The following is a 23,710-nucleotide window of genomic DNA, read 5'->3' on the forward strand; positions in this document are numbered from 1 at the left end:
CAACTCCAGGGCTGTCCTTATAGTCTATGGCCTGTGATCTTACATGAATGTGGTACTGCCCCTAACAAGTAGCAGGAAAACTACAAGAGTATTACTATTGATGACCTGTCCTCAGAATAGGTCATCAATAGTTGATTGGTGCGGGTCTGCCACTTTGGATCCTTACCAATCAACTGATCCCTGAACCCGCTGTCGGTGCACAACACTGGAAGCAGATAGCGCTGTCAACGTTGCAGCGGCCTGGGTTGGCATTGCATAGAATTCAACGTGAGCTGTGTCTGCAGTACCAACCTGGGTCGCTGCAATATAGCCAGTCCTATCTGCTTCCATCACTGTCCACGTGGCCAGAGGTGCTGGGAATCGGCTGATGGGCATGGGTCCCGAACAGCAGACCCCCGCGATCAATAGAAAAAGTCCAGACAACCTCTTTAAACTCTACAATGGTCCATCAATGACAGTGGGTCCAACCAATCTCAAAAATGCAGGGAGGCAATTACTCATGATTTGAAATGAATGACTAGCTTTGAGTGAGCTTATGCTTTAACCCTTTCCAATCCACTGTCTGACGTCTAAAGACATTCTGATTGAAGGCTGTACAGCTCCGATTTCAGAAGACATCCAGCAGGGTATTCTTACTGTAGATTACTGGCCGCTCTGTTGTTGGGGGGCCTCTCTAGCATGTCCCATACCACAGTACTGGCTCTAGCCAGCAGATGGCGCCATTGTATAATGGCAGAAAGAGAAAGACCCCCTAGGAAACCCTGAATCCAAAATAGGATTGCAAAGGGTTAATACGTGGGACTAGAAGTATCTGAACGAAGTCCAAATGGTCTGGATTTAGCTGCTTTTGCTACAGTGTGAAGTGGCTCTTACTTCTCATCTGTGCATGAGAGCTGCTCCTTCTAGATTGTCTGACCTCCGGGGTATTTGTCGTCTTTTTCCCACAGAGCGCATTTGACGAATTGGAAGGAGAAGAAATGAGAAGAGCCAGGACACGCTCCAACCCGTACGAGATGATCCGGGGGGTCTTCTTCATAAACAGGTTGGTGCTGGTTGTTTGAGGGCTGCATGACAACTTTGGCCCCAACAAAGATTGCATTGCCAAATATCGCCTTGCGAAGTCTGACCTTCTGATAGAACTCCATGCGGCTACGTTGTGACCCGCAATGTGCCAGGACCACAACCTGCAGATTGCCCCCCCCCAAAAAAAATAGCGAGGTTGGGAATTTCACGATCTGTGAGTTGCGGTAACTTGCAAGTCGCAACACAACCACATGAAGTTCTGTTAGATTGCAAGATTTGAGAGCTACTCTGCAACCTTTGGCCTTGTGACCTTTCTCGTGACCACAGTTGCCTTGTAGCCCCAGCTTTAATAGTGCCGACTGAGGAAGGGGTGACCTGGACAGCTGAGCTGGATATGTGTGTCCTGTCTGACAGTTTTTGGTTGCCAAGGTTACATTGTATCATCCTCATCGTTCTTGTGGTTGGCAGACAATGAATCTTTAGCCACTAGATCATTTCTGATTACTCGGGTCTTTAGCCCACGGGAAAAGCACCAGTGAACCGAGAACACAAATGGCTCAGGAGACTGTAGGATGTACATCACGGCTTATGTTGTCTTTTGCTGTCACATTAAAGGGTTGTCCGATTGTAAATTATCGAGGGCCTCTCCACAGGAAATGTCATCAATAGTAGAGCGACAGGTGTCCATCACCTTGGACTCCCAGCAATTATTGTGTTTCCCCGAAAATAAGACACTGTCTTATATTAATCTTTGCACCAAAAGCGGCACAGTGTCTTATTTTTGGGGGTGTCTTATAATACTCACCTAGTAGCCAGTCCCTCACTCTGGGCTGCAGTGCTGCTGTAGGCTTCCTTACAGTCCTGAACGCCGACAGAGTATTTCTCTGTGGTAGCAGGGCTTGAATACCCCCGCCTCCAGCAAGCGATTGCTCTGATTGGTTCATCGAGCACTGCGTCAGCCAATCAGAGCGGCGCTTAATTAATCAATCACAGCCATTCATTAAGTAACATCATTGAATGGCTGTGATTTGGTTAATCGAGTGTCGGTTCTTAGTGTGGCTAGGGCTTATTTTCTGGGGAGGGCTAATATTTCAACAACCCCCCACCACTCCCCTCATGAAAATTAGGGAAGGGCTTATTATCGAGGAAACACAGTAGCTGTTTCCGAGCTAGTGCACTCATGCACTAAGCTGATTTCTGCAGGAAACAGATGGTTCTATTCTCACTGCAGTGGCCCGGCTTGGTGTTGCAGGCGTTAAAATGAATGGAAACTCCACCTGCAATACCAAGGCGGGTCACTGCAGTGGGAATGGAGCTATCTGTTTCCTACAGAAATCAGCTCAGTTCACAAGCGCAGTGGCCTGGAGAACAGCTGATCAGTGGGGGTCCCATGTGGCGGGCCCTTCCCTATCTACTATTGATGACCTGTCCTGTGGATAGATAATGAATAGTTTTACAACTGGACATCCCCTTCAACTATAAATTGTAAGTATAAGCTGTCGGCAGAAGACCCCTTAAATGTACAGGGTGACTTCAGCGAAGGGCTGATATGTTGTATCCATCCTCGTATTGGAGGTTTATATTTCTTTTGATCTCTTTTCCAGGGCTGCAATGAAGATGGCGAATATGGACCACGTGTTTGATTACATGTTTACGAACCCCAAAGACTCCCAGGGGGTGAGCAGTTCTGGATCTCTATTTTATGTTAGTCCCAATCACTCCGAGTTATCAGCTGGAGACGTGTACCCCAAAAAAGACAGCGATCTATATGGACGCCTTACAGAATTATAAACTGTCAGTAGATTGTACTGGTTGGTATGACCGCCATTAGTACCTTCAGAGCTAATCACAATTTGATTCACATGGATCAGTATGGGATAAGTAATGTATGTACACAGTGACTCCACCAGCAGAATAGTGAGTACAGCTCTGGAGTATAATACAGAATGTAACTCAGAATCAGTACAGGATAAGTAATGTATGCACACAGTGACTCCACCAGCAGAATAGTGAGTGCAGCTCTGGAGTATAATACAGGATGCAAGTCAGGATTAGTACAGGATAAGTAATGTATGTACACAGTGACTCCACCAGCAGTATAGTGAGTGCAGCTCTGGAGTATAATACAGGATGTAACTCAGGGTCAGTACAGGATAAGTAAATATGCACACAGTGATCCCACCAGCAGAATAGTGGGTGCAGCTATGGAGTATAATACAGGATGTAACTCAGGATCAGTACAGGATAAGTAATGTATGTACGCAGTGACTCCACCAGCAGAATAGTGAGTGCAGCTCTGGAGTATAAGGATGTAACTCAGGATCAGTGCAGGATAAGTAATGTATGTACACAGTGACTCCAGCAGCAGAATAGTGAGTGCAGCTCTGGAGTATAATACAGAATGTAACTCCGAATCAGTGCAGGATAAGTAATGTATGTACACAGTGACTCTACCAGCAGAATAGTGAGTGCAGCTCTGGAGTATAACAGGATGCAACTCAGGATCAGTACAGGATAAGTAATGTATGTACACAGTGACTCCACCAGCAGTATAGTGAGTGCAGCTCTGGAGTATAATACAGGATGTAACTCAGGATCAGTAGAGAATAAGTAATGTATGTATACAGAGACTCCACCAGCAGAATAGTGAGTGCAGCTCTGGAGTATAATACAGGATGTAACTCAGGATCAGTACAGGATAAGTAATGTATGTACACAGAGACTCCACCAGCAGAATAGTGAGTACAGCTCTGGAGTATAATACAAGATGGAACTCAGGATCAGTACAGGATAAGTAATGTATGTACACAGCGACTCCACCAGCAGAATAGTGAGTGCAGCTCTGGAGTATAATACAAAATGTAACTCAGAATCAGTGCAGGATAAGTAATGTATGTACACAGTGACTCCACCAGCAGAATAGTGAGTGCAGCTCTGGGGTATAATACAGGATGTAACTCAGGATCAGTACAGGATAAGTAATGTATGTACACAGTGACTCCAACAGCAGAATAGTGAGTGCAGCTCTGGGGTATAATACAGGATGTAACTCAGGATCAGCACAGGATAAGTAATGTATGTACACAGTGACTCCACCAGCAGAATAGTGACTGCAGCTCTGGAGTATAATACAGGATGTAACTCAGGATCAGTACAGGATAAGTAATGTATGTACACAGTGACTCCACCAGCAGAATAGTGACTGCAGCTCTGGAGTATAATACAGGATGTAACTCAGGATCAGCACAGGATAAGTAATGTATGTACACAGTGACTCCACCAGCAGAATAGTGAGTGCAGCTCTGGAGTATAATACGGGATGTAACTCAGGATCAGTACAGGATAAGTAATGTATGTACACAGTGACTCCACCAGCAGAATAGTGAGTGCAGCTCTGGAGTATAATACGGGATGTAACTCAGGATCAGCACAGGATAAGTAATGTATGTACACAGTGACTCCACCAGCAGAATAGTGAGTGCAGCTCTGGAGTATAAGGATGTAACTCGGGATCCTATTAACTTCACTGATGTGGATCAGGTTTTTCAGTCATGATATGCATGTGGCGGTCAGTGTACATTAATCTCAGGTTACATTCTCCATATTGTCTTCCTCTGTATTCACAATTTCTCTTGTGTTCTTCAGAAGCCGCTGCTGAAAGATCGAGACTCCGAGTTGCTCTACTTTGCGGATGTTTGCGCTGGCATCGGTGGCTTTTCAGAGTATGTCTTATGGAGGAAGAAATGGCACGCCAAAGGGTTCGGACTGACCCTCAAGGGACCCAATGACTTCAAACTGGAAGGCTTCTACGCTGCATCCAGCGAGCTCTTTGAACCTTATTATGGTAAGTCTTGTGTTTGTATTAAATATCGTCACCCGGTCTTGTGTCAGCTGGGAAATCCTTTTTCTGTTCCACTTATTGCACTTATAGGTTACCCCGTCTCTTAGGCTTTGTTCACATCAGAGTCAGAGCCAGAATGCAAGTGAGCGAAGCACAGATTGTACAGGAGCCCGAGCATTAAATGGCCCGGATCAGAGTAATCTCGTCCCAACTCTTGCAGCTCCTTGAGGCTGCTCCATCCCCACGGCACGATAGTGCAGCTTATCTCCCTACATGTCTATGTTTTCTCATGGGATGTTTTAAGCCCCGCTCTCAGGAAATCTCACTTTTATGCAAGACCCACCCACTTTGTAACTCATCGCTGCACAACGGGACAGTTGGGAGATCTGGTACAGAATGGAATAAAGGATTGTATTAGGATACATTCACATGTAGCAGTAGGTGGTGCAGATATCCTGTAGCGGAAAATAGGCACTAAAATCTGCATCAAAACCGTGTCAGGATCCGCATCACTTTCCGCTACGTGTGAACATAACCTTAGGGATTCAGTTCATCCCCATTTTTACTGTTCGCTGCCGTTGACTCCAGTCCAGGCAATCTGTATTATTTCTTGTTACATTAGTCCCTGCCCCCAATGGAGCTCATGATACGTTCTTTCTATCGCCCATGTACACACTGGGGAGAACATACAAACTGTGCAGATCTCTCAGATCAGGGACGCCAGTGCTGCAAGGAACAGTTGATCCGCTATGCTAGACTTTGGACTGATACGTTTCACTAGTCTCCCTTTAGCAGCCACATCAGAGCAGTTAATAGGGATCCTCACCTATATTGTCATTTTCTGCATTGCAGGTGAAGGAGGGGTGGATGGGGACGGGGACGTCACTCGTCCGGAGAACATTACAGCCTTCCGCAACTTTGTCATGGACAATACAGATCACAAGGGCGTTCACTTCATGATGGCGGATGGGGTAAGAGGAACCACTGCTGCCATATCCAGCTATGGAGGACGTCTCTCAGCAGTGACAAATAATTAAAGAGGTTTTTCGGGACTAAAGTATTGACGATTGATCCACAGGATAAGGTCATCAATAGTTGATCGTCAGGGGATCGCCACTTCCCACTAATGAACTGATAAGCACGAGTGCTGCTGTCACTTCAGTCCACACCAGGCACAGCGCTGTACATTGTATAATGGTCATGTCTGGTATTGTGGTTCATTCCCATTCACTTGAATGATGAACATGATGTCACGTGCTTGAGAAGAGGCCGCAGCACTCGCCTAATAACCGTGGCCTCTTCCATCAGCTGATCGGTGGGAATCTTGAGTGGCGGACCTGTGCTAATCAACTATTAATGACCCCGTTACAGCTCATCTCTACTGCATGAGGGACCGTGATTACAAAGCCAACTGACTGTGCTACACTGTTTCTCCGGCTTCCATAGAAGTGAATGGAAGTTAAGGAAACCAAACAGCAAAGCGAGCCACATGGTTTCCACGTGTTTTAAGTTATGTAAACAGTGTAGAACACATAGCTCAGCGGTTTCTGTAGCCCGAGTCACCGGTGGCCACAGCAGAACCGCTTGTATTTCCATCTTAACCCGGATTGGCTGAGATGGAACACCGCTTTTATGTCTTTTTTTTTTTTAAACTATGTTGCCTCTTGTTAATGATGATATCCTCATCTTCCAGGGATTCTCTGTGGAAGGTCAAGAGAACATCCAGGAGATACTCAGCAAACAGCTGCTGCTCTGCCAGTTCCTCGTTGGACTCTCAGTCATCAGAACAGGTGACGTCTGTCTGTAATCATCCAATCACAGTTCTGCAATCCGATTGGCTGCTGGGGATGATGTCTTGGTTGTTCATTTAGCCTATATTCTGCAATTTCTTACACATCATGGTTTCTTATGACCGTTGCAGGAGGACATTTCGTCTGTAAGACCTTTGACCTGTTCACCCCGTTCAGCGTGGGTCTCATCTACCTGCTGTACTGCTGCTTTGAGCGCGTGTCTCTCTTTAAGCCAGTAACCAGCCGGCCGGCTAACTCCGAGAGGTGAGCGGTCAGAGACGTGGCAGCTTGTGGAAATATTTCCTTATGCTTCATTTTTCCCCTTCATTATTATTACGACCATCGGACCGACCCCAACTGCATCCGCACCCTCCAAAAATGAATAACTGCCCCTCTGTGTCTCAGATCTGCGGTGTTTCTGCCTTTGTAGGTACGTGGTATGCCGGAACCTGAAGGTGGGTACAGAGGACGTCCGCAACTACTTGTTTACCGTCAACCTTCGCCTGAACCAGCTGCGTAACTCTGAACAGGACGTGAGTCTGGTGGTGCCTCTGGAAGTGCTGCGAGGAGACCGGCAGTTTTACGAGTACATGGTGCGGTCTAATGAGGGGTAAGGACTGGTTTAATCCAGGAGGCACTTCAGATTGCCCAGGCACGTTCAATTACTGTAAGTTGAACTCTCGATCAGCTGACCGCCGTTCTTACTGACTCGTCCATACACATGTACGCTCCTCTTGGCCCGTGTTATCAAGGAGACTAAATACCTTTTTACACACAACGATTATCGCTCAAAAGCCATCTTCGTTGCGGTTAAATGTGCTCATCTTTCAGTTTTCTGCCAAGCGATGATTTGATGAGTTCGACATAAAATCCATCATTCAGCAGAAGAGATGATAGGAGGGACTTCATGCTGTGTTCTCCATGGGGAGCGCTGATAACATTATCTCAGCTGTCAGACATGTGGCAGAACAAAGGGAATGTATTCAGAGAACAGACCACCCGCTGTTCTCTGAATATAGCTCCAGGCGGCCCACACACATTAATAAGCTACTAATTGGCATTAGTACCAATTGGTAGTGTATGCAAAACGATCGCTCAAAAGCCATCTTTTGAGCGATCATCTTTGTGTGTAAAGGGGTTGTCTCGCGAAAGCAAGTGGGGTTAAGTACTTCTGTATGGCCATATTAATGCACTTTGTAATATACATCGTGCATTAATTATGAGCCATACAGAAGTTATTCACTTACCTGCTCCGTTGCTGGCGTCCCCGTCTCCATGGCTCCGTCCAATTTCGGTGCCAATCAGGAGGCTGGAATCGGCACATGTGACGGGGGCGGAGCTACGCGATGACGCATACAAGGGGACGGAGCCAAAACGCTGATGGTGCCGAGCCGAAGGGAGAAGACCCATCTGCGCAAGCGCGTCTAAAAAAGCAAGAAGACACCGAAATTAGACGGAGCCATGGAGACGAGGACGCCAGCAACAGAGCAGGTAAGTGAATAACTTCTGTATGGCTCATATTTAATGCACGATGTATATTACAAAGTGCATTAATATGGCCATACAGAAGTGTATAACCCCACTTGCTTTCGCGAGACCACCCCTTTAAGAGGAGGTGTAAAAAATGTGGACTTAAGGCGCAAAAATATTCCAATGAGTAATAAACCCGGTACTTCTTTATTAGGTGATTAAAAACAGACAATATTATAACGCATTTCAGGATCGTAGCTTCTTCAGAGATAACTAAGGAGCACTAGATATACAGTAGTCATACAAGTAAGGATTAGATGGGATATGATGGCGAAAGGGAGGGGAAAAACATGACACATATCTTTATAAAAGACAATTGTATTAACAGGGCTCATTATACATGACCCAAAGTACCGCCAAACCAAATACTCATAAAGGGAATGCATAGCTAGAGGGGTGCAGGCAGGGTAATTGGCATAAATCAAAATTACAAGAAGCAAAATGTACAATAATTGATATAATTGATATAAAATATATCCGTCACCGGGAGAGATGCGTTAGTTAACATAATATCAAAGGCCATGAAGGAGATACTGTAGCTAATCGCTAAGTAACACTAAAGAACGTTTTGCGTTGATGCCGTGTATAGCCTAGACTGCGCCACACCAGCTGGTCTGTATGATGGGGCAGAGAGCCGGCTACCACCGCGTATGGCAGCGAGTGCGCTGCACAAGATCGTGTATCCCATGTGCAGTGTGATTTGTCTTTTTTTTAAAACTTTTTTAAATTCCCTGCTGTTTCATAGTGGGGTTATGTATGTATTGCCGACGATACTCAATGTATTGCATATGGATAGGGTTGCACACAGCCCATTTACTCTCATTGACTCCATTCACTGCATAAGGTATATGGGAAAAACTCGCCATCATGTATTACGGATGTCTCCTGTCTGCGCTACAAGTCAAAGCAACAGCATTACGCTGTCGGCTTGGATTAAAGCCCAGGGCCAAGCATCGTATATCTACCGTGCTTGATACTTAAGTGGTTACGATACATTAAGAACTCATCAGAAGATCTCACACCATTTGCTATAAGGAATATTTATCCACTGGTTGAAGCTTCACCCTTATCTTTTCTCTTCTTGAGGATCGTAAACTGTCATCAGAGCCCTCTGGAGGAGGCTTATCTCTAGTGAGGACAAAAGGATTCAACATGCCCAATCCAGCCTTCCACAATCCGGAGACCACCATACACACAAGATAGTTGGCCAGTCCTGCTGAAACCGGCAGTTTCGGGCAACTTCTATGTGTATAGGGGGCTTTACACTTCAAAACCGTAGGCAATAGTTTTGCAGTTTTGAAGTGTCTAGCCCCCTATACACATAGAAGATGATCGCTCCATTCCTATCAGTGAGAGCTTTGGACATTGCAGAGAACAAACTCTCTTCAATCTCCGGCACTCTCATTAACATGAATGGAGCAGCACCCATTCTCGGGCCCGCTGAGGGTCCCACCGATCATAACGTTATCCCTTGCCCTGTGGGTAGCGGTTAACTTTATAACTTGTCACAACCCCTTTAAGTGACCTGCTGATCTTTCTGTCTTTTCTTGCAGGCATTGTGAGAGCCAGATAAAAGCTTTGGCTAAAATCCACGGCTTCGTCCAAGACTCGTAAGTGAACCAGAATGTTGCTGAATATATGTCCAGTGATGGAGCCGCACCTATGTGTGCTGTATATAGGATCTACAATTCCAGGGATAGTCCTGCAGGAAACGTCAAAAAATCCATTATCTTGCTGTTTCCTTTTTAGTCCGTCAGCAGGACGGGGCAGTTTTTGGCAGCTTGTATGCTGTCTACGGTAAAACATATTGCACTAAGTTCTGTGTCACACTAGAGTATTTTTGGCTGTGTACTGTCCGTCTAATTCCATGGAGAGCACTGGCCCCATTATAGCTTGTGGGGCTATATCCATGAACGCTTTTTCATATGGTCCGCATTAAAAAATACAACTCGTATCATGTCCTATGGGACGTACCGATTTATATCAATGCACTGCGCCTCTGTGTTGTTCAGTTCAGGCTGTGCCAAGTCTGTTGCAGTTATGGCTGGTGGGCATCTGGCCTTACGGGCCATTTAAACTGGACGATTATTGCTCAAAATGTATTTAAACGAACAAAATTGAGCGATAATCATGCAGTGTAAATGCAAAAAAATAGTTTACTATTCGTTTACTTTTCATTATCGCTGACGATCAGTCAGAATAAAAAACATCGCTGGCTTCTCGCTCAGTGTAAACGCTCTCCGCTCAGCGGTTCACATAGAAGGTGAAGTGCTAAGGCCTCATGTCCACTAGCTAAATGGAATTGTGGATTTCCGCTGCTGAATCCGCTGCGAATTTTGCCCATAGGGAATCATTGCCATCCGCGGTCCATTAAATAGATTTTTGCACCCGTTCATGGCATTTTAAAAGAATTGCGGTTTTCACGCGCGGGAGAAAAAACGCGGCATGCTCCATTCTGCCGCGGATTCCGTGCGGATCGGCAACATTGCTATCACATTGATAGCAATGTGTGCGGATATCTGCATGCAAAAAAATACCATTTAAAGCAAATCAACGCGGAATCCGCCGCGGAAATCCGCGGCAGATTCTGCGCGGATTGTATTTTTCAAAAGGACATGAGGCCTAAGAGAGAAGCCTGTGATCCAGCGGAGTTCGCTGACTGTCTAAATGCTCCGCCCAAGCGCTGATGACCTCAGCAGTGATGTCATCGCTTGTGCAGTCGTTCACATGTCTGTCATCCCGTCTAAATGAGACATTAGTTTCAGGCGGCAGTCTTCAATCATTCTCTGACCCCCTGATACATAGTTTATACCCTGCGCCTAGTTTCATATTTTTGGCATATGGTTGTGTCCCAGCATGCTACTGCCTTCATTAGCTCTCATGTTGCAGCACATCTTCACTCCTGGACTGATATGATCTCTTCTCCCTTTTGCTGACACATTGATGCTGAGGAGTATGTGATTCCCCCTCCCTCTCCCTGCAGATTCTGCCATACTGCATATGATTGCTCCTCCATCTTCCTGCAGTTTGTCTTATAGCGTATGTGATTCCCCCCTCCCTCTCCCTGCAGTCTGCTATGGACGCTCTCCTTTCGCATTACACAGATACACAGCCTGTGATACCCCCTCTAGATTCTGTGTATGCTATTCCTCTGATCTATACTTTTATACAGTACAGCTTGTGCAATCTGCCCTTCCTGATAACTTGGATGCTTTCTTTCCTTTCCATAGTTTTGATCTACTTTGTACAATCTTCTGCCTGCCCTGCTGCTATCTCAAAGGGTCTTTTTACACAGGCCGATTCTCAGCCCGATGTATTATTGGAGTTGGACAAAGTACGCACAGCCCCCATTCTATAGGCCATATGGACTTCTTATGCACTATGCACTTCAGTGGTGGGCACATATGTGCACCGCTACTCCCATCAATGGGACTAATAGAGATGGCTGAGCACTTGAACTCGCTAATCTCTGGCAGTCCCAGTGCAGTGAATGGAGCAGAGATACACATGTGTGGCCACCTCTGTCAGAACCTCAGGAATCCCCTGGGTGAAATGTCAGGATCTGTGGAGGTCCAGAGGTTAGACCCCCACGAATCAGCAATTTATCCGCTGTCCTGTGGATAAGCGATAACCTGCTGAGATGGGGATACCCCTTCAGGCTTTCTGCTGTGTATTCACCTGTCTGTTTTTTTGCAGGACCCTGAGTGAGCCCCACCAGGCAGAGCTGCGTAAAGAGTGTCTGAAGATGTGGGGGGTAAGTAGAGGAGCGGCCGCTCTGTCATTTCTGCTGTTTTTTTGTACCAAAACATGATTACAGCGTGAGAATACACGCACGTTCTCCAATGTGACATCGTTGTTCTGTTCTGGTGTTAAAAAGCTTATAAAGTTCCTTCAAATAAAGAAATTAGGAACTTTGTACACTTTTGTCACGGCGTGCGGTCTGTAATACTGCCGTGCGCACACAAGAAACACGATTCTCGTCTGTGTCTTTAGGCGACACAGCTGAAGACCTTGGGTAAAGCTGCTGCCACTAGGTGGGAGACACTAAAGGCTGATTTACACGCAACGATTATTGCTCAAAATTCGTCCAAACGACGGCTATTGAGCGATAGCCGTTGTGTAAATGTGCGCCCATCTTGCACTTACCGTGCACCCTTTCGCTGAGTTCAGCTCAGCATAAAAGCCGCCATCCCTGATAAGAGGGACGGCGTGGTGTATTCTTCGCGGGCAGCGCTGATAGCATTGTAAGCAGCCCGTAGCAGAACAAAGGCAATGTATTTAGAGAACAGACCACCCGCTGTTCTCTAAATACATGCAAATGAAGCTAGTTGGCTACTAATGGGCTGCTTAGTAGATATGATAATTTCTAATGGCTAACCAAAAAAACATGGTGTTATAGCGAGCTTTCGAACCTGGTAGGAGAAGCTAACACTCTTTTGCTTAGTGTCTGCCCCCTAGTGGCAGCAGCTATACCCACAGCCCCCTAGTGGCAGCAGCTATACCCACAGCTGTGTCCCCCAATGAACGGGACGAGAAAGATTTTTCAGTAAGTGCAAAAATCTCATTATTGACCCAATACACATTTATCAGTGTAGTTTACTGCACCTTCCTGTTGGGCTGCATATCCATTAATCATTTGCACCACGATTGGATCATCTCCTTGCAGATTCCTGACCAGGTTCGAGTGGCCCCGACTAATACTGACGCCAAGACCAAGTTCTTACAACTCATCCAGGTACGCTCTTTGCTCCCCCACTGCTCTCTTACTCCATTTTACTGGACCTTATGTAAGAAGTTGAGGACCATGGCGTCCACCCTTCTATTTACAGAGCCGGGACATTGAAACCTATAGTTACAAGCCGACCCCCCTGACGACCAAAACCCTGGAGAAGCTGAGCCACGTGCTGGACTACAGGTGCATGGTATCTGGGAGTGAGCAGAAGTTCCTCTTGGGATTAGGGGTAAGTCATGCCTAGTTATACCTCCCTGCCCGCTATATGGGCGCATCACTAGTCAGGAAGCTGGGTGACAGTATTTAGCTGAAATGGGAATGTCATGCAGATACCTATATGTGATGCCGGGCATGTTGTAACCACTTTTGTCACTATTTCCTCAGAGGTCTCAGATCTACACCTGGGGGGGTCGTCCTGCAGAACGCTGGGTTAAGCTGGAGCTGAAAACGGAGCTCCCTAGAGACACCCTCCTGTCCGTGGAGATTGTTCATGAGCTGAAAGGGGAGGTGAGTGGTAAATCTAAGGCTGAGTATATGTTAAAGCGGCTGTCCCATGAAATTAACTTATTCCCTAGCCATAGGAAAGGGGAAAACGAGGAGATTGTTGGGGGTCTGCCTGCTTGGAACCCCTACTGATCTGGACAAGGGGCAAATAAATGGAGTGACCACCACTTGAGACCACCAGAGATAGCCGAGTTCAAGAAATCAGCTGTCTCTTGCAGTCCCATGGAAATGAATGGAGCGACAGCGTGCATGTGTGACTGCCACTACTTTCAATCTTGGATACACTGAACTCTCATTCTCAGAATTGGTGGGGGTACTAGTGGTCTAACCCCACTAATTAGGGGTCATTAACCCTGTCTCATCCCTGGGCGTAAGTGTCCGCTGGGAAGTACTTCCCTCTGCAGGGCGTACACTTAGGCCCTATGGACAGGGCCACTGAGAAGGGGGTTGGACCAGATGACCCTGGAGGTCCTGTCCAACTCTACCATTCTATGACAGTATGGGCTCAGAAACTGAGCCTGCACCATCCACAGTGACCGGCAGCCGGCATAGGAACACAGATTCCCGCTGTTAACTGCTTACATGTCAAAATCAGTATTGATCATGGCATGTAAAGGGTTCACAGAGAGAGGTCACTTTCTGTGATGTCATCAGCCCTCTGCTATGTAATCACGGAGGGAAGATGGTTTTCCATGGCAACCGGATGCCAGACAATGGTTCAGCCATGGACTTTGATCACTATTAGTAGCGATAATACATTACCGCACAGAAGTACTGCAGTGTATTATCATTGTGATCACAGGATCGCAGGTTGAAGTATCTTACAGGGGACATACATGTAAAAAAGATACTTTTTTGTGCACTTTCCCCTCTTTGTGTAAACGTAATGAAAACAAACACATGTTTAGTGTCGTCTCATCTGTAGCGACCCGTACAATACATCCAACACCTGCCAATATAAATGGAGTGAAATGCTGTAAAATGCTATTCATGTTTACACCATAAACCCTGTAAAATTAAAAAAAGCCACACGTACCCCAAAATGATGCCAATACAAACTGCAGCTCGCCATTAACCCTTTCCAATCCAATTTCTATCCTGGTTTTCCTAGGGGCTTACTCTTTTTCTGCTGTTGTACAATGGCGCTATCTGCTGGCTAAACCCAGTACTGCATGAGGTGATACGTTGGATAGGTTCTGACAGCTGAGAGGCTGGCAATATACAGTAAGAGAACCCCGACGGACGTCTTCCAACATCGGAGCTGTACAGCCTTAAATCATAATGTCTTCATAGATCAGACAGTGGATTGGAAAGGGTTAAAAAAATAGGCATCAAATCGATGAAAAAATGAAAAAGTTATGGCTTTTGAAAAGCGGAGATGAAAATCATCTCCCCAAATCATTGCATCCTTGGGTCCAATATAAGCCATGCCATGTCACTAAGGGGTTAAAGGGCTCTTTCTGTGATTTCAGGGGAAAGCACAAAGAAAAATCCCCGCTATTCACATCCTGGATGTCCTCTTCCTTAACGGCATGGACGTACGACCGCAGCACTTCAACCAAAGGTAAGTCCTGGGGTGTCGGCGCGCGGCAGACGCAGAATCGGTAGAACATTGAGGCTCATTTACCGCTTCACAAAAGGAGGAGGAGGAGATGTTGGAAATATTAGAATGGCTACAAAATAGGTTGTATTCTTGTTACACCTCCCGAACTAAGTATAGCGTACCCTGGAGGGAACGGCGCCAAACGTATTTAAAGGCTCATAATGGTTAGAGGTGTTGTACCAAAATTACAGGTTACCTGCCACCTACTGGATAGGGGATAACTTGCTGATTGGTGGGCGTCTCACTGCTGAGACCCCTCCACCAATTTTGAGAATGGGACTCCTATGTCCGATTCTGCCTGTCACTGACCGGTTCGCTTCCCCTTCCCCTACATGCACACAGTCATGTCAGCATGAAGGGCATGTGCAGGCAGCGCTTCATTCATTTCAATGGGCCTGATGGAAATAGTCGAGCAGGTGCACTCGGGTAGCTTCGTAGCCCCATCGAAAGTGAATTGAGCACTAGTGCATTGGCGCGACAAGTACTGCATGAGGAGAGGAGCATGGGGGGGGGGGGGGGGGCACAGGACCCCGAATCTCGGGATCGGTGTACGTGGATAGGGGTCACTTGTAGCTCGGGTACAACTCCTTTGATAAAAGTGGGCCATGTCTGGTTAGTCCATGCACCAGAAAGTAAAATTTCCATCAGCTGTGAGCTGGCATAGATTTATGCCAGCCTTCGGTGGAAATTCTAGTAAGTCCGATGGGCTGTGAGAGGCCGTGATCCTTTATGGTAAGCCCCAACCACTTACAGAAAAGGGACGAGTGGGGCGCAACATTGTTACGTCAGTATGACCGGAACAAAAATTTGTAACATTTTCCCACCAGAATGGTTATGTAAGTAGTTGGCTTAGTTCTCCCCCTGTGCTTGCTGTAAGCGAATAGAACACTTACATCAGGAGAATGTAATGCTGTCCTGACACAGGAGGGGCTCATTACCGGAGGAAACTCTGGTACACTGTAACAAGCCCTGCACCCCCCTGTCAGCTGAGCATGGTCAAGATGGCTTCTGGGGCTCTGGATGTAAACACCTTTCACTGACAGTAAGCAGAGGTCTTATAAATGAAAAACAAAGTGTACTAAAAAGTGGAAGAATGAAGCAAAAGTGACTCAGAAGCCATTCTGATCTTGTCCATTGTGCGCAGTGTAAGGAGGTGAGCTCGGAGGATGATGCGAGTATTAATGTGTCGGCTCTTCTTTCTCAGAATCCAGCTTGCTGAGAAGTTTGTGAAAGCCGTTTCTAAGCCCAGTCGCCCCGACATGAACCCCATCCGGTGAGTAAAACAAGTAGACTGCTAATTACTATAAATGAAGTCCCTGAGATGTCATCCTGTAAAGTTATCACTTCTCCACATCCATCTGCTGCACAGGTAACCGGTGTTGGTGTCGCCATCACACTACATGTATGGGTTGGCACCCGGTGTAGCGCCCCCCCCCCCCCCCCCCCCAGTATTACCTCCCTTTCTTTGCCCGAAGTCGTCCGAGTGACTTTTGCTCTTGTGCTTTCACACGGCAGCAATAGTCGTTTAGTGAATGGAGGCGGTGTGCGCCAGAGTTCTCTGCCTTCACCCACCGCAAACAGGCAGACGTTCAGTCATTTCAGCAACTGCCTGTTTACATGAACCGATAGATGTGTGGATTTTAGGTGAGCTTAAAACCAAGCGACTCCGACAAGAGATTCCTGCAGCTCAGCGTCACTTCAGCGCTCGCGTGTACATGGGACGACTGTCGCCCAAAATTGTTGTTTCCAGCCATTATTCGGGCGATCAGATACTTTTACACGGGGAGATGAAGTGTAGACCATCTTATGATAACTCGAGCTTCCACTGATACTTTGTAACAAACCCTCTGCTCTGTGTACAGCACTAGGTCAGGATGGGTTTTTAGCCTCTAGATGTAAACCACAATTTCTTCCATTCACTAACAGCAAATAAAGGTCTTAAAATACAAAGGGGAGGTTTAGCAGGACCCGTACACCGGTGTAAAAAAGTTGCACATTTTTGTGAAAGTCCTACTTGCGAAAAAAAGTGCAATATATGGGCAATTTTCCAACGCCCTTGTCATTTTGAAAAAAGATGGGTGCGGCTTCATGAAAGTGAGATATCCTCTTCTTGTGGTGACGGGGCTTTGAATACCCCTCCTCCAGCAAAGTGAACACTGTGATTGGGTCGAGCGCCAGCCAATTAGAGCTGGTGCTCGATGAACCAATCACAGCCATTCAGTGATGTCATTCACTGATCGAGCACCGGCTGTGATTGGCTGGCGCTTGATGCAGTCACAGCGCTCGCTTTGCTTGAGGCCGGGTATTCAAACCCCCGTCAGCAGAAAGAAGAGGATATCTCAGTGCGGAGGACATGGCAGCCTGCTGCAGCGCCGGGGACCATTGCGAGGGACTCAGATGCCGTGGGCTAGGTGAGTATGGATGTTTTTTTCCCCCCTGTACTAGCTAGGGCTAGTTTTGGGGCAGTGCTTATATTTCAAGCCTTCCCCGAAAACCAGGGCAGGGCTTACTTTTGAAGGGGGGGGGGGGGGGGGGAAACAGTACTTGAAAGTGTTTTTTTTTAGGGGCAGCAGAAGCTTTTCTAGTAATAATGAACACAAAAGTGATACCAATTAGAGATGAGCGAGCACGCTCGGTTAAGGCAGTTACTGGAGGGAGCATCGCTCTTCTTGAGTAACTGCATACTTGTCTGAGAAAATTCTCTCTTTCCCTCTCCCCCGGCAACCCCCCCGCTCTCCCCCCGCCTCCCCCCGAATTTTCTCGGACGAGTATCTCTAGTACCAATAGAACCCGCAAAAACCAGCTAGATTAAAAACGTTGTGGCGATCAGGAGGCGGCGTCCGACACGGCAAAAAGTAAACCTATATATATTTAGTATCATCGGAATGGCGCTGTCCACGGAGTGAAGCTGTCGTGTCATCTTTGCTGCACTGTGGACGCCGTGATAATAAGCCCCTTCTTCTATAGATGGCGGAATGGCATTTTTGATTTCCATTTCACACCGCTTTTAGAAGTTATTCAGTACATTACATAGGACCGTGCGAAAACACAACTCACTCTGCAAACAGCAACAAGGCGTCAGACTGCGACGGCGACAGAAAAAGTGGGGAGGAAAATCAAAAGAAGGAGAAAAAAAAAACGGTCCGCTTGACCAAACGGTTCGAATGGTTTTCCTGCTGTGTGGGAGCTGAGCCGATCTCTTGTGCTTCTCCAACAGGGTGAAAGAAGTTTACCGGCTCGAGGAAATACAGAAGATCTTCTTGAGGTAATTGGGCGTACTTCTGTACCCTGCGCCACTGTTAGAGTAGGTTCGCACATGGTGGGTGCGCTGCGGACTGCCCCTCAGATAATCAGGTAACACTCTCTGATGACGGGATAGACCAGGCCTGGTACACAAAGGTAGCGACCTTTAATTTACATGAAGCCACCAGAAACGCTCGCCTTCCTGCAGCTCCAGGAGCAGCTTGTTAAGACCACCGCAGCTCAGTAAACATACAAGGTTGAGGGGGTGTGAAGGCTTAGGCCTCATGTCTCTGGGCATACACTGTGGAACCCCGCAGCGGTTTCCACCTGTGCCTGCAGCCATGAGGCCGGAAATGTGGGGTCAAAATACTCATGACACCCCTTGATGAATATAGTAAGGGGTGTATTTATTAAAATGGGGTCATTTGTGGGGGTATCGATCATTCGGACACCTATGAGTCTTTGCAATCTTGGCTTGGTGCCGGAAAACAAAGTGTTCGTCAAAGTTTGATAAATAATGTTACATTAATTCGTCTCCTAAATTGCTACTGCGGGGGTGCAGTAACCCCACAGCGAGGAGCACGGGGGACATAGGACTACCTTTCTCCTCTGGAATGCAATTCAAGGTAGTACTACACAACGATTTGGGTTGCGGGACTTGAAGATTGCAGTGTTGCACTTTTACATTGCATCTAATGACTGTCACTGGGCTTGCATTGCTACTTTATGTGACATGACAGAACAGTTGGACTTTTGGTTTCAAGTCGCATGTGACTGCGATTCGGCTACAACCTGTCTCCGAGTTGGCCTATTTTTTTATAACAGCCAACATGCTGCCTTCCATTAGGTGGCGCTGCAGAGGTATTGTTCCATCTGTTCGTTTGCATATTTTCCAGAGGAGTATGGATGGTCTTATAGGTGCTCTCCTTAAGAAGAAACAATACCCTTCCTGACCAATGTCTATTGGCTTCTCACTAGCCAAGCCAGAAACCTGCTGCACACTGATGAGGGGCAATCACCCCGAAACAGCTGTCTGTGTATGGTTTCTGGCTCTGGCTTACAAATTCCCAGTCATTGTTACAAGACTTGTTTAAAGGGTCTGACATTGGCTCGCAGGAATGCAGCCATCCAATAGGTGGCGTTCCAAAGGTATTGTTCCATCTTCCCATTTCGCAGCTCTAGAGGAGTGGCATGTCCACAAGTCGTACAACATTTTTGATCATGCTAAGTTTTTGAGATTTGAGATCACATGACCTTTCGCCATAGTTGTATTTTAACGTCTCACACAGAGACTTCAGATGTGTCACTTTGGGTTCTGTCTTCCAAATGTTGCCCCTCCTGGTTTTATATCAAGGATCGCCAAGATTAGGGACCTTAGAACTACATGTTTAAGAGCCCTTTCACACAAGACGACTGGCGGGCGCTTTAGGAGCGATTACCGCTGTGTTGGCTCCTGTGCTTACACACAAGTGTGAGGATCGCAGTCGGCCAGAATGATCTCCGGCCCGCCTGCCTCTATTCACAGTAAACGGGTCAGTCGTCGTTTGATTTTTATGCCTGCAGAAACTGAATGACGAGCGAGTTATCGGTGATCGTTCAGTCGCTGCGGGCATTTACACTGAATGATCATCGTTTGGATTCCCGCGATCCAGTGAGAATCTGAACGATGATCGGACCTTCTAAAAGGACCCTATAGCTGCCCATACGCCTTCAATAGCTGTTAGCTGAATGCTGGATTGGCCAACAGCTATCACCGCCCATGTGCACTCAGCTCGGCCAAGCATGAGTGTGTTCTGGAAGGGAAAGTGGAGTAAGCTGCTGCCAGACAGCTCTGGCAGCGGCTTATCTCCCCTGATAACAAATGGCATGCCCCATCCTTCTTTCCCCCAACATCCTCTGTTGGAGGAGATGTGGGAGGCCACATACATGTAAGATAGTCGGCCTACTCCACAAAATCATTGGGTTTAGCTAACTTTTCTCTTAAGTGCTTTGCGGCTACGAGGCATATGGTGGAAGACCACCAGCAGCTGCATTGGTCCCGGACTTCCAGCTGATCCCCCTCCGATGTTATCCTTTCAATCCGTGCTCCGGGCTTAGGTCCCTTATATGCCTATGGCAGTAGATGCATCCTGCAAGGTATGGGGACCAACCACAGCAGTGGAAATGAGATTATGTGAATGTAATCCTTTTGTGCTTGGCTTTAGGTTGGAGATGAAGGTCATCAAGAGCTCCGGCGGGATCCCGCGACTCTCCTACACCGGTAGAGATGACCGTCACTTTGTGCCATCTGGACTGTACATTGTAAAGACTGTGAACGGTGAGTGCAGGCACATATATATATATACGAATAGATATACCCCACCGGCACAATAATCTCCATCCTCTTGTGTCCTCCCGCAGATCCCTGGGTCATGGCCTTCAGTAAGAGCCACAACCGCAAATACTTCTACAACCTGAAGACACAAACATCCAAGTTCGAGGTCCCAGTTGAATCCATTGCACCATTTCAGTAAGTCTGGAGCACTGAGGTCCCTTCATCCGGTGTCCGGTCTGTATCCCATGGACTCATTTAGTCTTCTCTTAAACCGAATTCTAGGACAAAATACGACTAGGGATTGGAGGTGGTAGAGTTGTATTACCCGGTGCTGCCCTTTTTACCATTTTTGCCATCGATCTGCATGTTCCTGGGGCTCCTCTTCATTCTTCCAACATGGCTGCCGTGCTTTCACTGATTCGGTCGTCAGACAGTGTAACATAGTATGTAGGTCTGAAAAAAGACATCTGTCTATCCAGTTCGGTGTATTCCCCCTCCCCCTCCCAATGTTGATCCAGAGGAAGGCAAAAAAAAAAAAAGTAACAATGAGGGAGAAGCCAGTCTTCTCCATTAAAGTGCAAAATGTCTTAGACTAGCGATGCACCACCGGTGCTCAGAGTGCAGCGGGTAGTCTAAGAACCGCTGCTGCCATCTTGAACGAGGAGGAGCCCCAGCAACTGCCAAACCTGGTTAAGCCTGGGGATCGGTATTCTCACTGATCCCCGCTGTTGCAGCTGGACGCTGGCTCCCACTGTGGATACCGCGATGCTCAGGTTCTTAGCCTGCACCCTACATAAGGCGTAAATGTATGTTCTAGGACTGGAAGGGGCTAAGGAATGCATGGCGTGCCCCACGAGTCTTCATCACCCTTTGTCGTGTTTTGTCTTGCAGCGTCTGCTTCTCGGCGCGGCTCTTCTGGGAGTGGGGAGAAGGAGTGCAGATCCACGAGTCTCAGAAACAAGACCCCAACGCAGACAAGCTCTCCAAAGACGCCGTCCTGCACTTCATCCGGATGCATCAGCCCTCGTCGTCTGGATGTAGAGAGGAAAGGTAGTGACAAGACGGACAGAACCGCGGGATGCAGAACACGCGACAACCTCTTCATCATTGGCTGCTGTCCTGTTGGGCTCGGAGTTGGGGCGACTGTCGGAGACTCAAATCCTGAATAGAGGAGGGGGGGAACTTGGAGGTGAACGGGAGCGACTCTCCCTCTACTTCATTAAGGAGACATTTATTGCACTGCGGACGAGCGACACCTCGGAAGATATTTTCTTTTAGCTCCTGGTATTTCGTTCTGTTTAGTTCCTCCTCTGTGTTACAAATAGTCGCTTATCCTGATACACTAGAGCCAAGTACAGGGGATCAGGCTGTCCGGGATCGCCCCCTACTGGCCGCCTCTAACTCTCTAGGGACACAATTGTGAGAAATGAATTGAAACTGAAGATTTGGACGCTGAGATGGGAGAGGAGGGTCTCTGCAGCTTTGCCTCCCCCCAATCTTGTACTCACTTTTAAGCTTCATTGTCCTGTTCCTCGTCCTTATCGGTGTGTGTTTTGCTGCATGGTTTGCCTTGTACCCATGTCATAGGGAGCACACTCCACTCCTACAGCAATAAAGCACTAGAGTTTGGATATAACATTAGATTATTGCACCTCATTCAGTAGGGATCGTAGAATCCATCTGCCGTATCTTCTACTCCATCCTGGTGGTCTATATGGAAATAATAACTTGAATAGGAAGGCATGGAGGCACCACACAATGATATGGCGCGTTGGCTTTCAATTTTATGTTGTGGCCCCTGTAAGAGACAGAGGGAGTAGAACCCAATTAGAAAGTTGAAGAATAGTATGTGAGAAGCAGATATCTGTCCTCCGCATGTCTCTAAGTCCCGTGGGACCGCCGCTATGGCTGAAGTAAAGCAAGTTCAAGGGGTTTTCCAGTGAAATACTATTGATGATCTATCATCAGGATAGGTCGTCAGTAGTTGATCAGCTGGGGTACACCGCTTGGGACCCCGACCAATCAGCTGAGTGGGCGCATGCTGTCAGTGCCGCAACAACAGAGCCTCCGCGCCGGCCTCCGTTTAATGGACAGCACTTGTAACTGCAGGTACGGCTTTCATTGAAATCAACACAAGCTGTGGCTGCAGTTACAAGCGCTGGCCACTACATAGGGGGGCGGCGCTCCAAATAAACAGAGGTCGGAGAGAAAGCCTTTGCGCCAACCTCCTTATAGTGGCCGGCGCTTGTAACTGCAGGCACGGTTCCCAATGATTTCAATGAGAGCCGTGTCTGCAATTACAAGTGCCAGCCACTACACGGAGGTCGGCGCGGAGGCTTCTGCTCCGACCTCTGTGTAATTGCGGCTGAAAGCATGCATCTGCTCAGCTGATCGGTTGGGGTTCCGAGTGACGGAACAAAGCCGATCAACCATTGATGACCTATCCTGACTATCATCAATAGTTTTTCCCTGGAAAACCCCTTTAAGTACTGGTAGTAGAATCTATGGGCAAGTGTACTCAAAGTGGTCTTCTGCAGTCCAGGGCTGGCACTATCACTGCTGGAAGACATGTCCAAGAAGGCATCTGTCGTGGAAGAACTTCCATGTCCTTACTTCAATCATAGGAGTGGTTCTACAGGACTGCCTAAGCTTCAACTTTGTAATTGGGCTCTACTCTCTCTCTTACAGGGGCCACAGTTACAAAGTTGAAGCTTAGGCAGTCCCGTAGAACCACCGCTATGATTGAAGTAAGAACATGGAAGTTCTTCTATGCATTCTTGGACATGTCTTCCAGCAGTGATAGTGCCAGCCCTGGACTGCAGAAGACCTCTTTGAGTACACTTGCGCCTAGGTCCTACTACATTAAGTTTCTTTACTTCAGCCATAGCGGTGGTCCCACGGGACTTAGAGAGATGCGGAAAGCGGATTTCTGCTTCTCACATGCTACTCAACAACTTTGCAGTTGGGTTTTCCTCTCTATGTCTTACAGGGGAAACCCAATATTAAAATCCATGATCCGGGGCCCCTAGGACTATTATGTAGAGCACCCATGTCTTCCTACTCAAGTGCGCCATTATTTCAATATAGGACATCAGTATTGAGCGAGAGCGCCGGATCGGTCTTTTTGAAT

General features: G+C 47.2%; 1 protein-coding gene across 2 annotated transcripts in view; it reads left to right on the forward strand.

The window, feature by feature from the left end:
• The window catches only part of CMTR1 (cap methyltransferase 1), a 38,677-nt gene extending 16,461 nt beyond the window's left edge, over positions 1-22,216 (forward strand). For both annotated transcript variants that reach the window (XM_066595288.1, XM_066595289.1), the window contains exons 8-25: positions 948-1,042; positions 2,628-2,700; positions 4,669-4,867; positions 5,717-5,835; positions 6,558-6,654; positions 6,786-6,918; positions 7,085-7,264; positions 9,738-9,794; positions 11,881-11,938; positions 12,851-12,919; positions 13,014-13,145; positions 13,301-13,423; positions 14,893-14,984; positions 16,228-16,296; positions 18,241-18,288; positions 20,471-20,583; positions 20,667-20,775; positions 21,472-22,216. In XM_066595288.1, the coding sequence (XP_066451385.1) occupies positions 948-1,042; positions 2,628-2,700; positions 4,669-4,867; positions 5,717-5,835; positions 6,558-6,654; positions 6,786-6,918; positions 7,085-7,264; positions 9,738-9,794; positions 11,881-11,938; positions 12,851-12,919; positions 13,014-13,145; positions 13,301-13,423; positions 14,893-14,984; positions 16,228-16,296; positions 18,241-18,288; positions 20,471-20,583; positions 20,667-20,775; positions 21,472-21,634 (1,929 nt within the window). In that variant the 3' untranslated portion in view covers positions 21,635-22,216. The remainder of the gene's footprint in view (positions 1-947; positions 1,043-2,627; positions 2,701-4,668; positions 4,868-5,716; positions 5,836-6,557; positions 6,655-6,785; positions 6,919-7,084; positions 7,265-9,737; positions 9,795-11,880; positions 11,939-12,850; positions 12,920-13,013; positions 13,146-13,300; positions 13,424-14,892; positions 14,985-16,227; positions 16,297-18,240; positions 18,289-20,470; positions 20,584-20,666; positions 20,776-21,471) is intronic.
• The last annotated feature ends 1,494 nt before the right edge of the window (positions 22,217-23,710 follow it).

This window comes from Eleutherodactylus coqui, chromosome 3 (genome assembly GCF_035609145.1).
Source record: "Eleutherodactylus coqui strain aEleCoq1 chromosome 3, aEleCoq1.hap1, whole genome shotgun sequence".
In the NCBI taxonomy this organism is placed as follows: domain Eukaryota; kingdom Metazoa; phylum Chordata; class Amphibia; order Anura; family Eleutherodactylidae; genus Eleutherodactylus; species Eleutherodactylus coqui.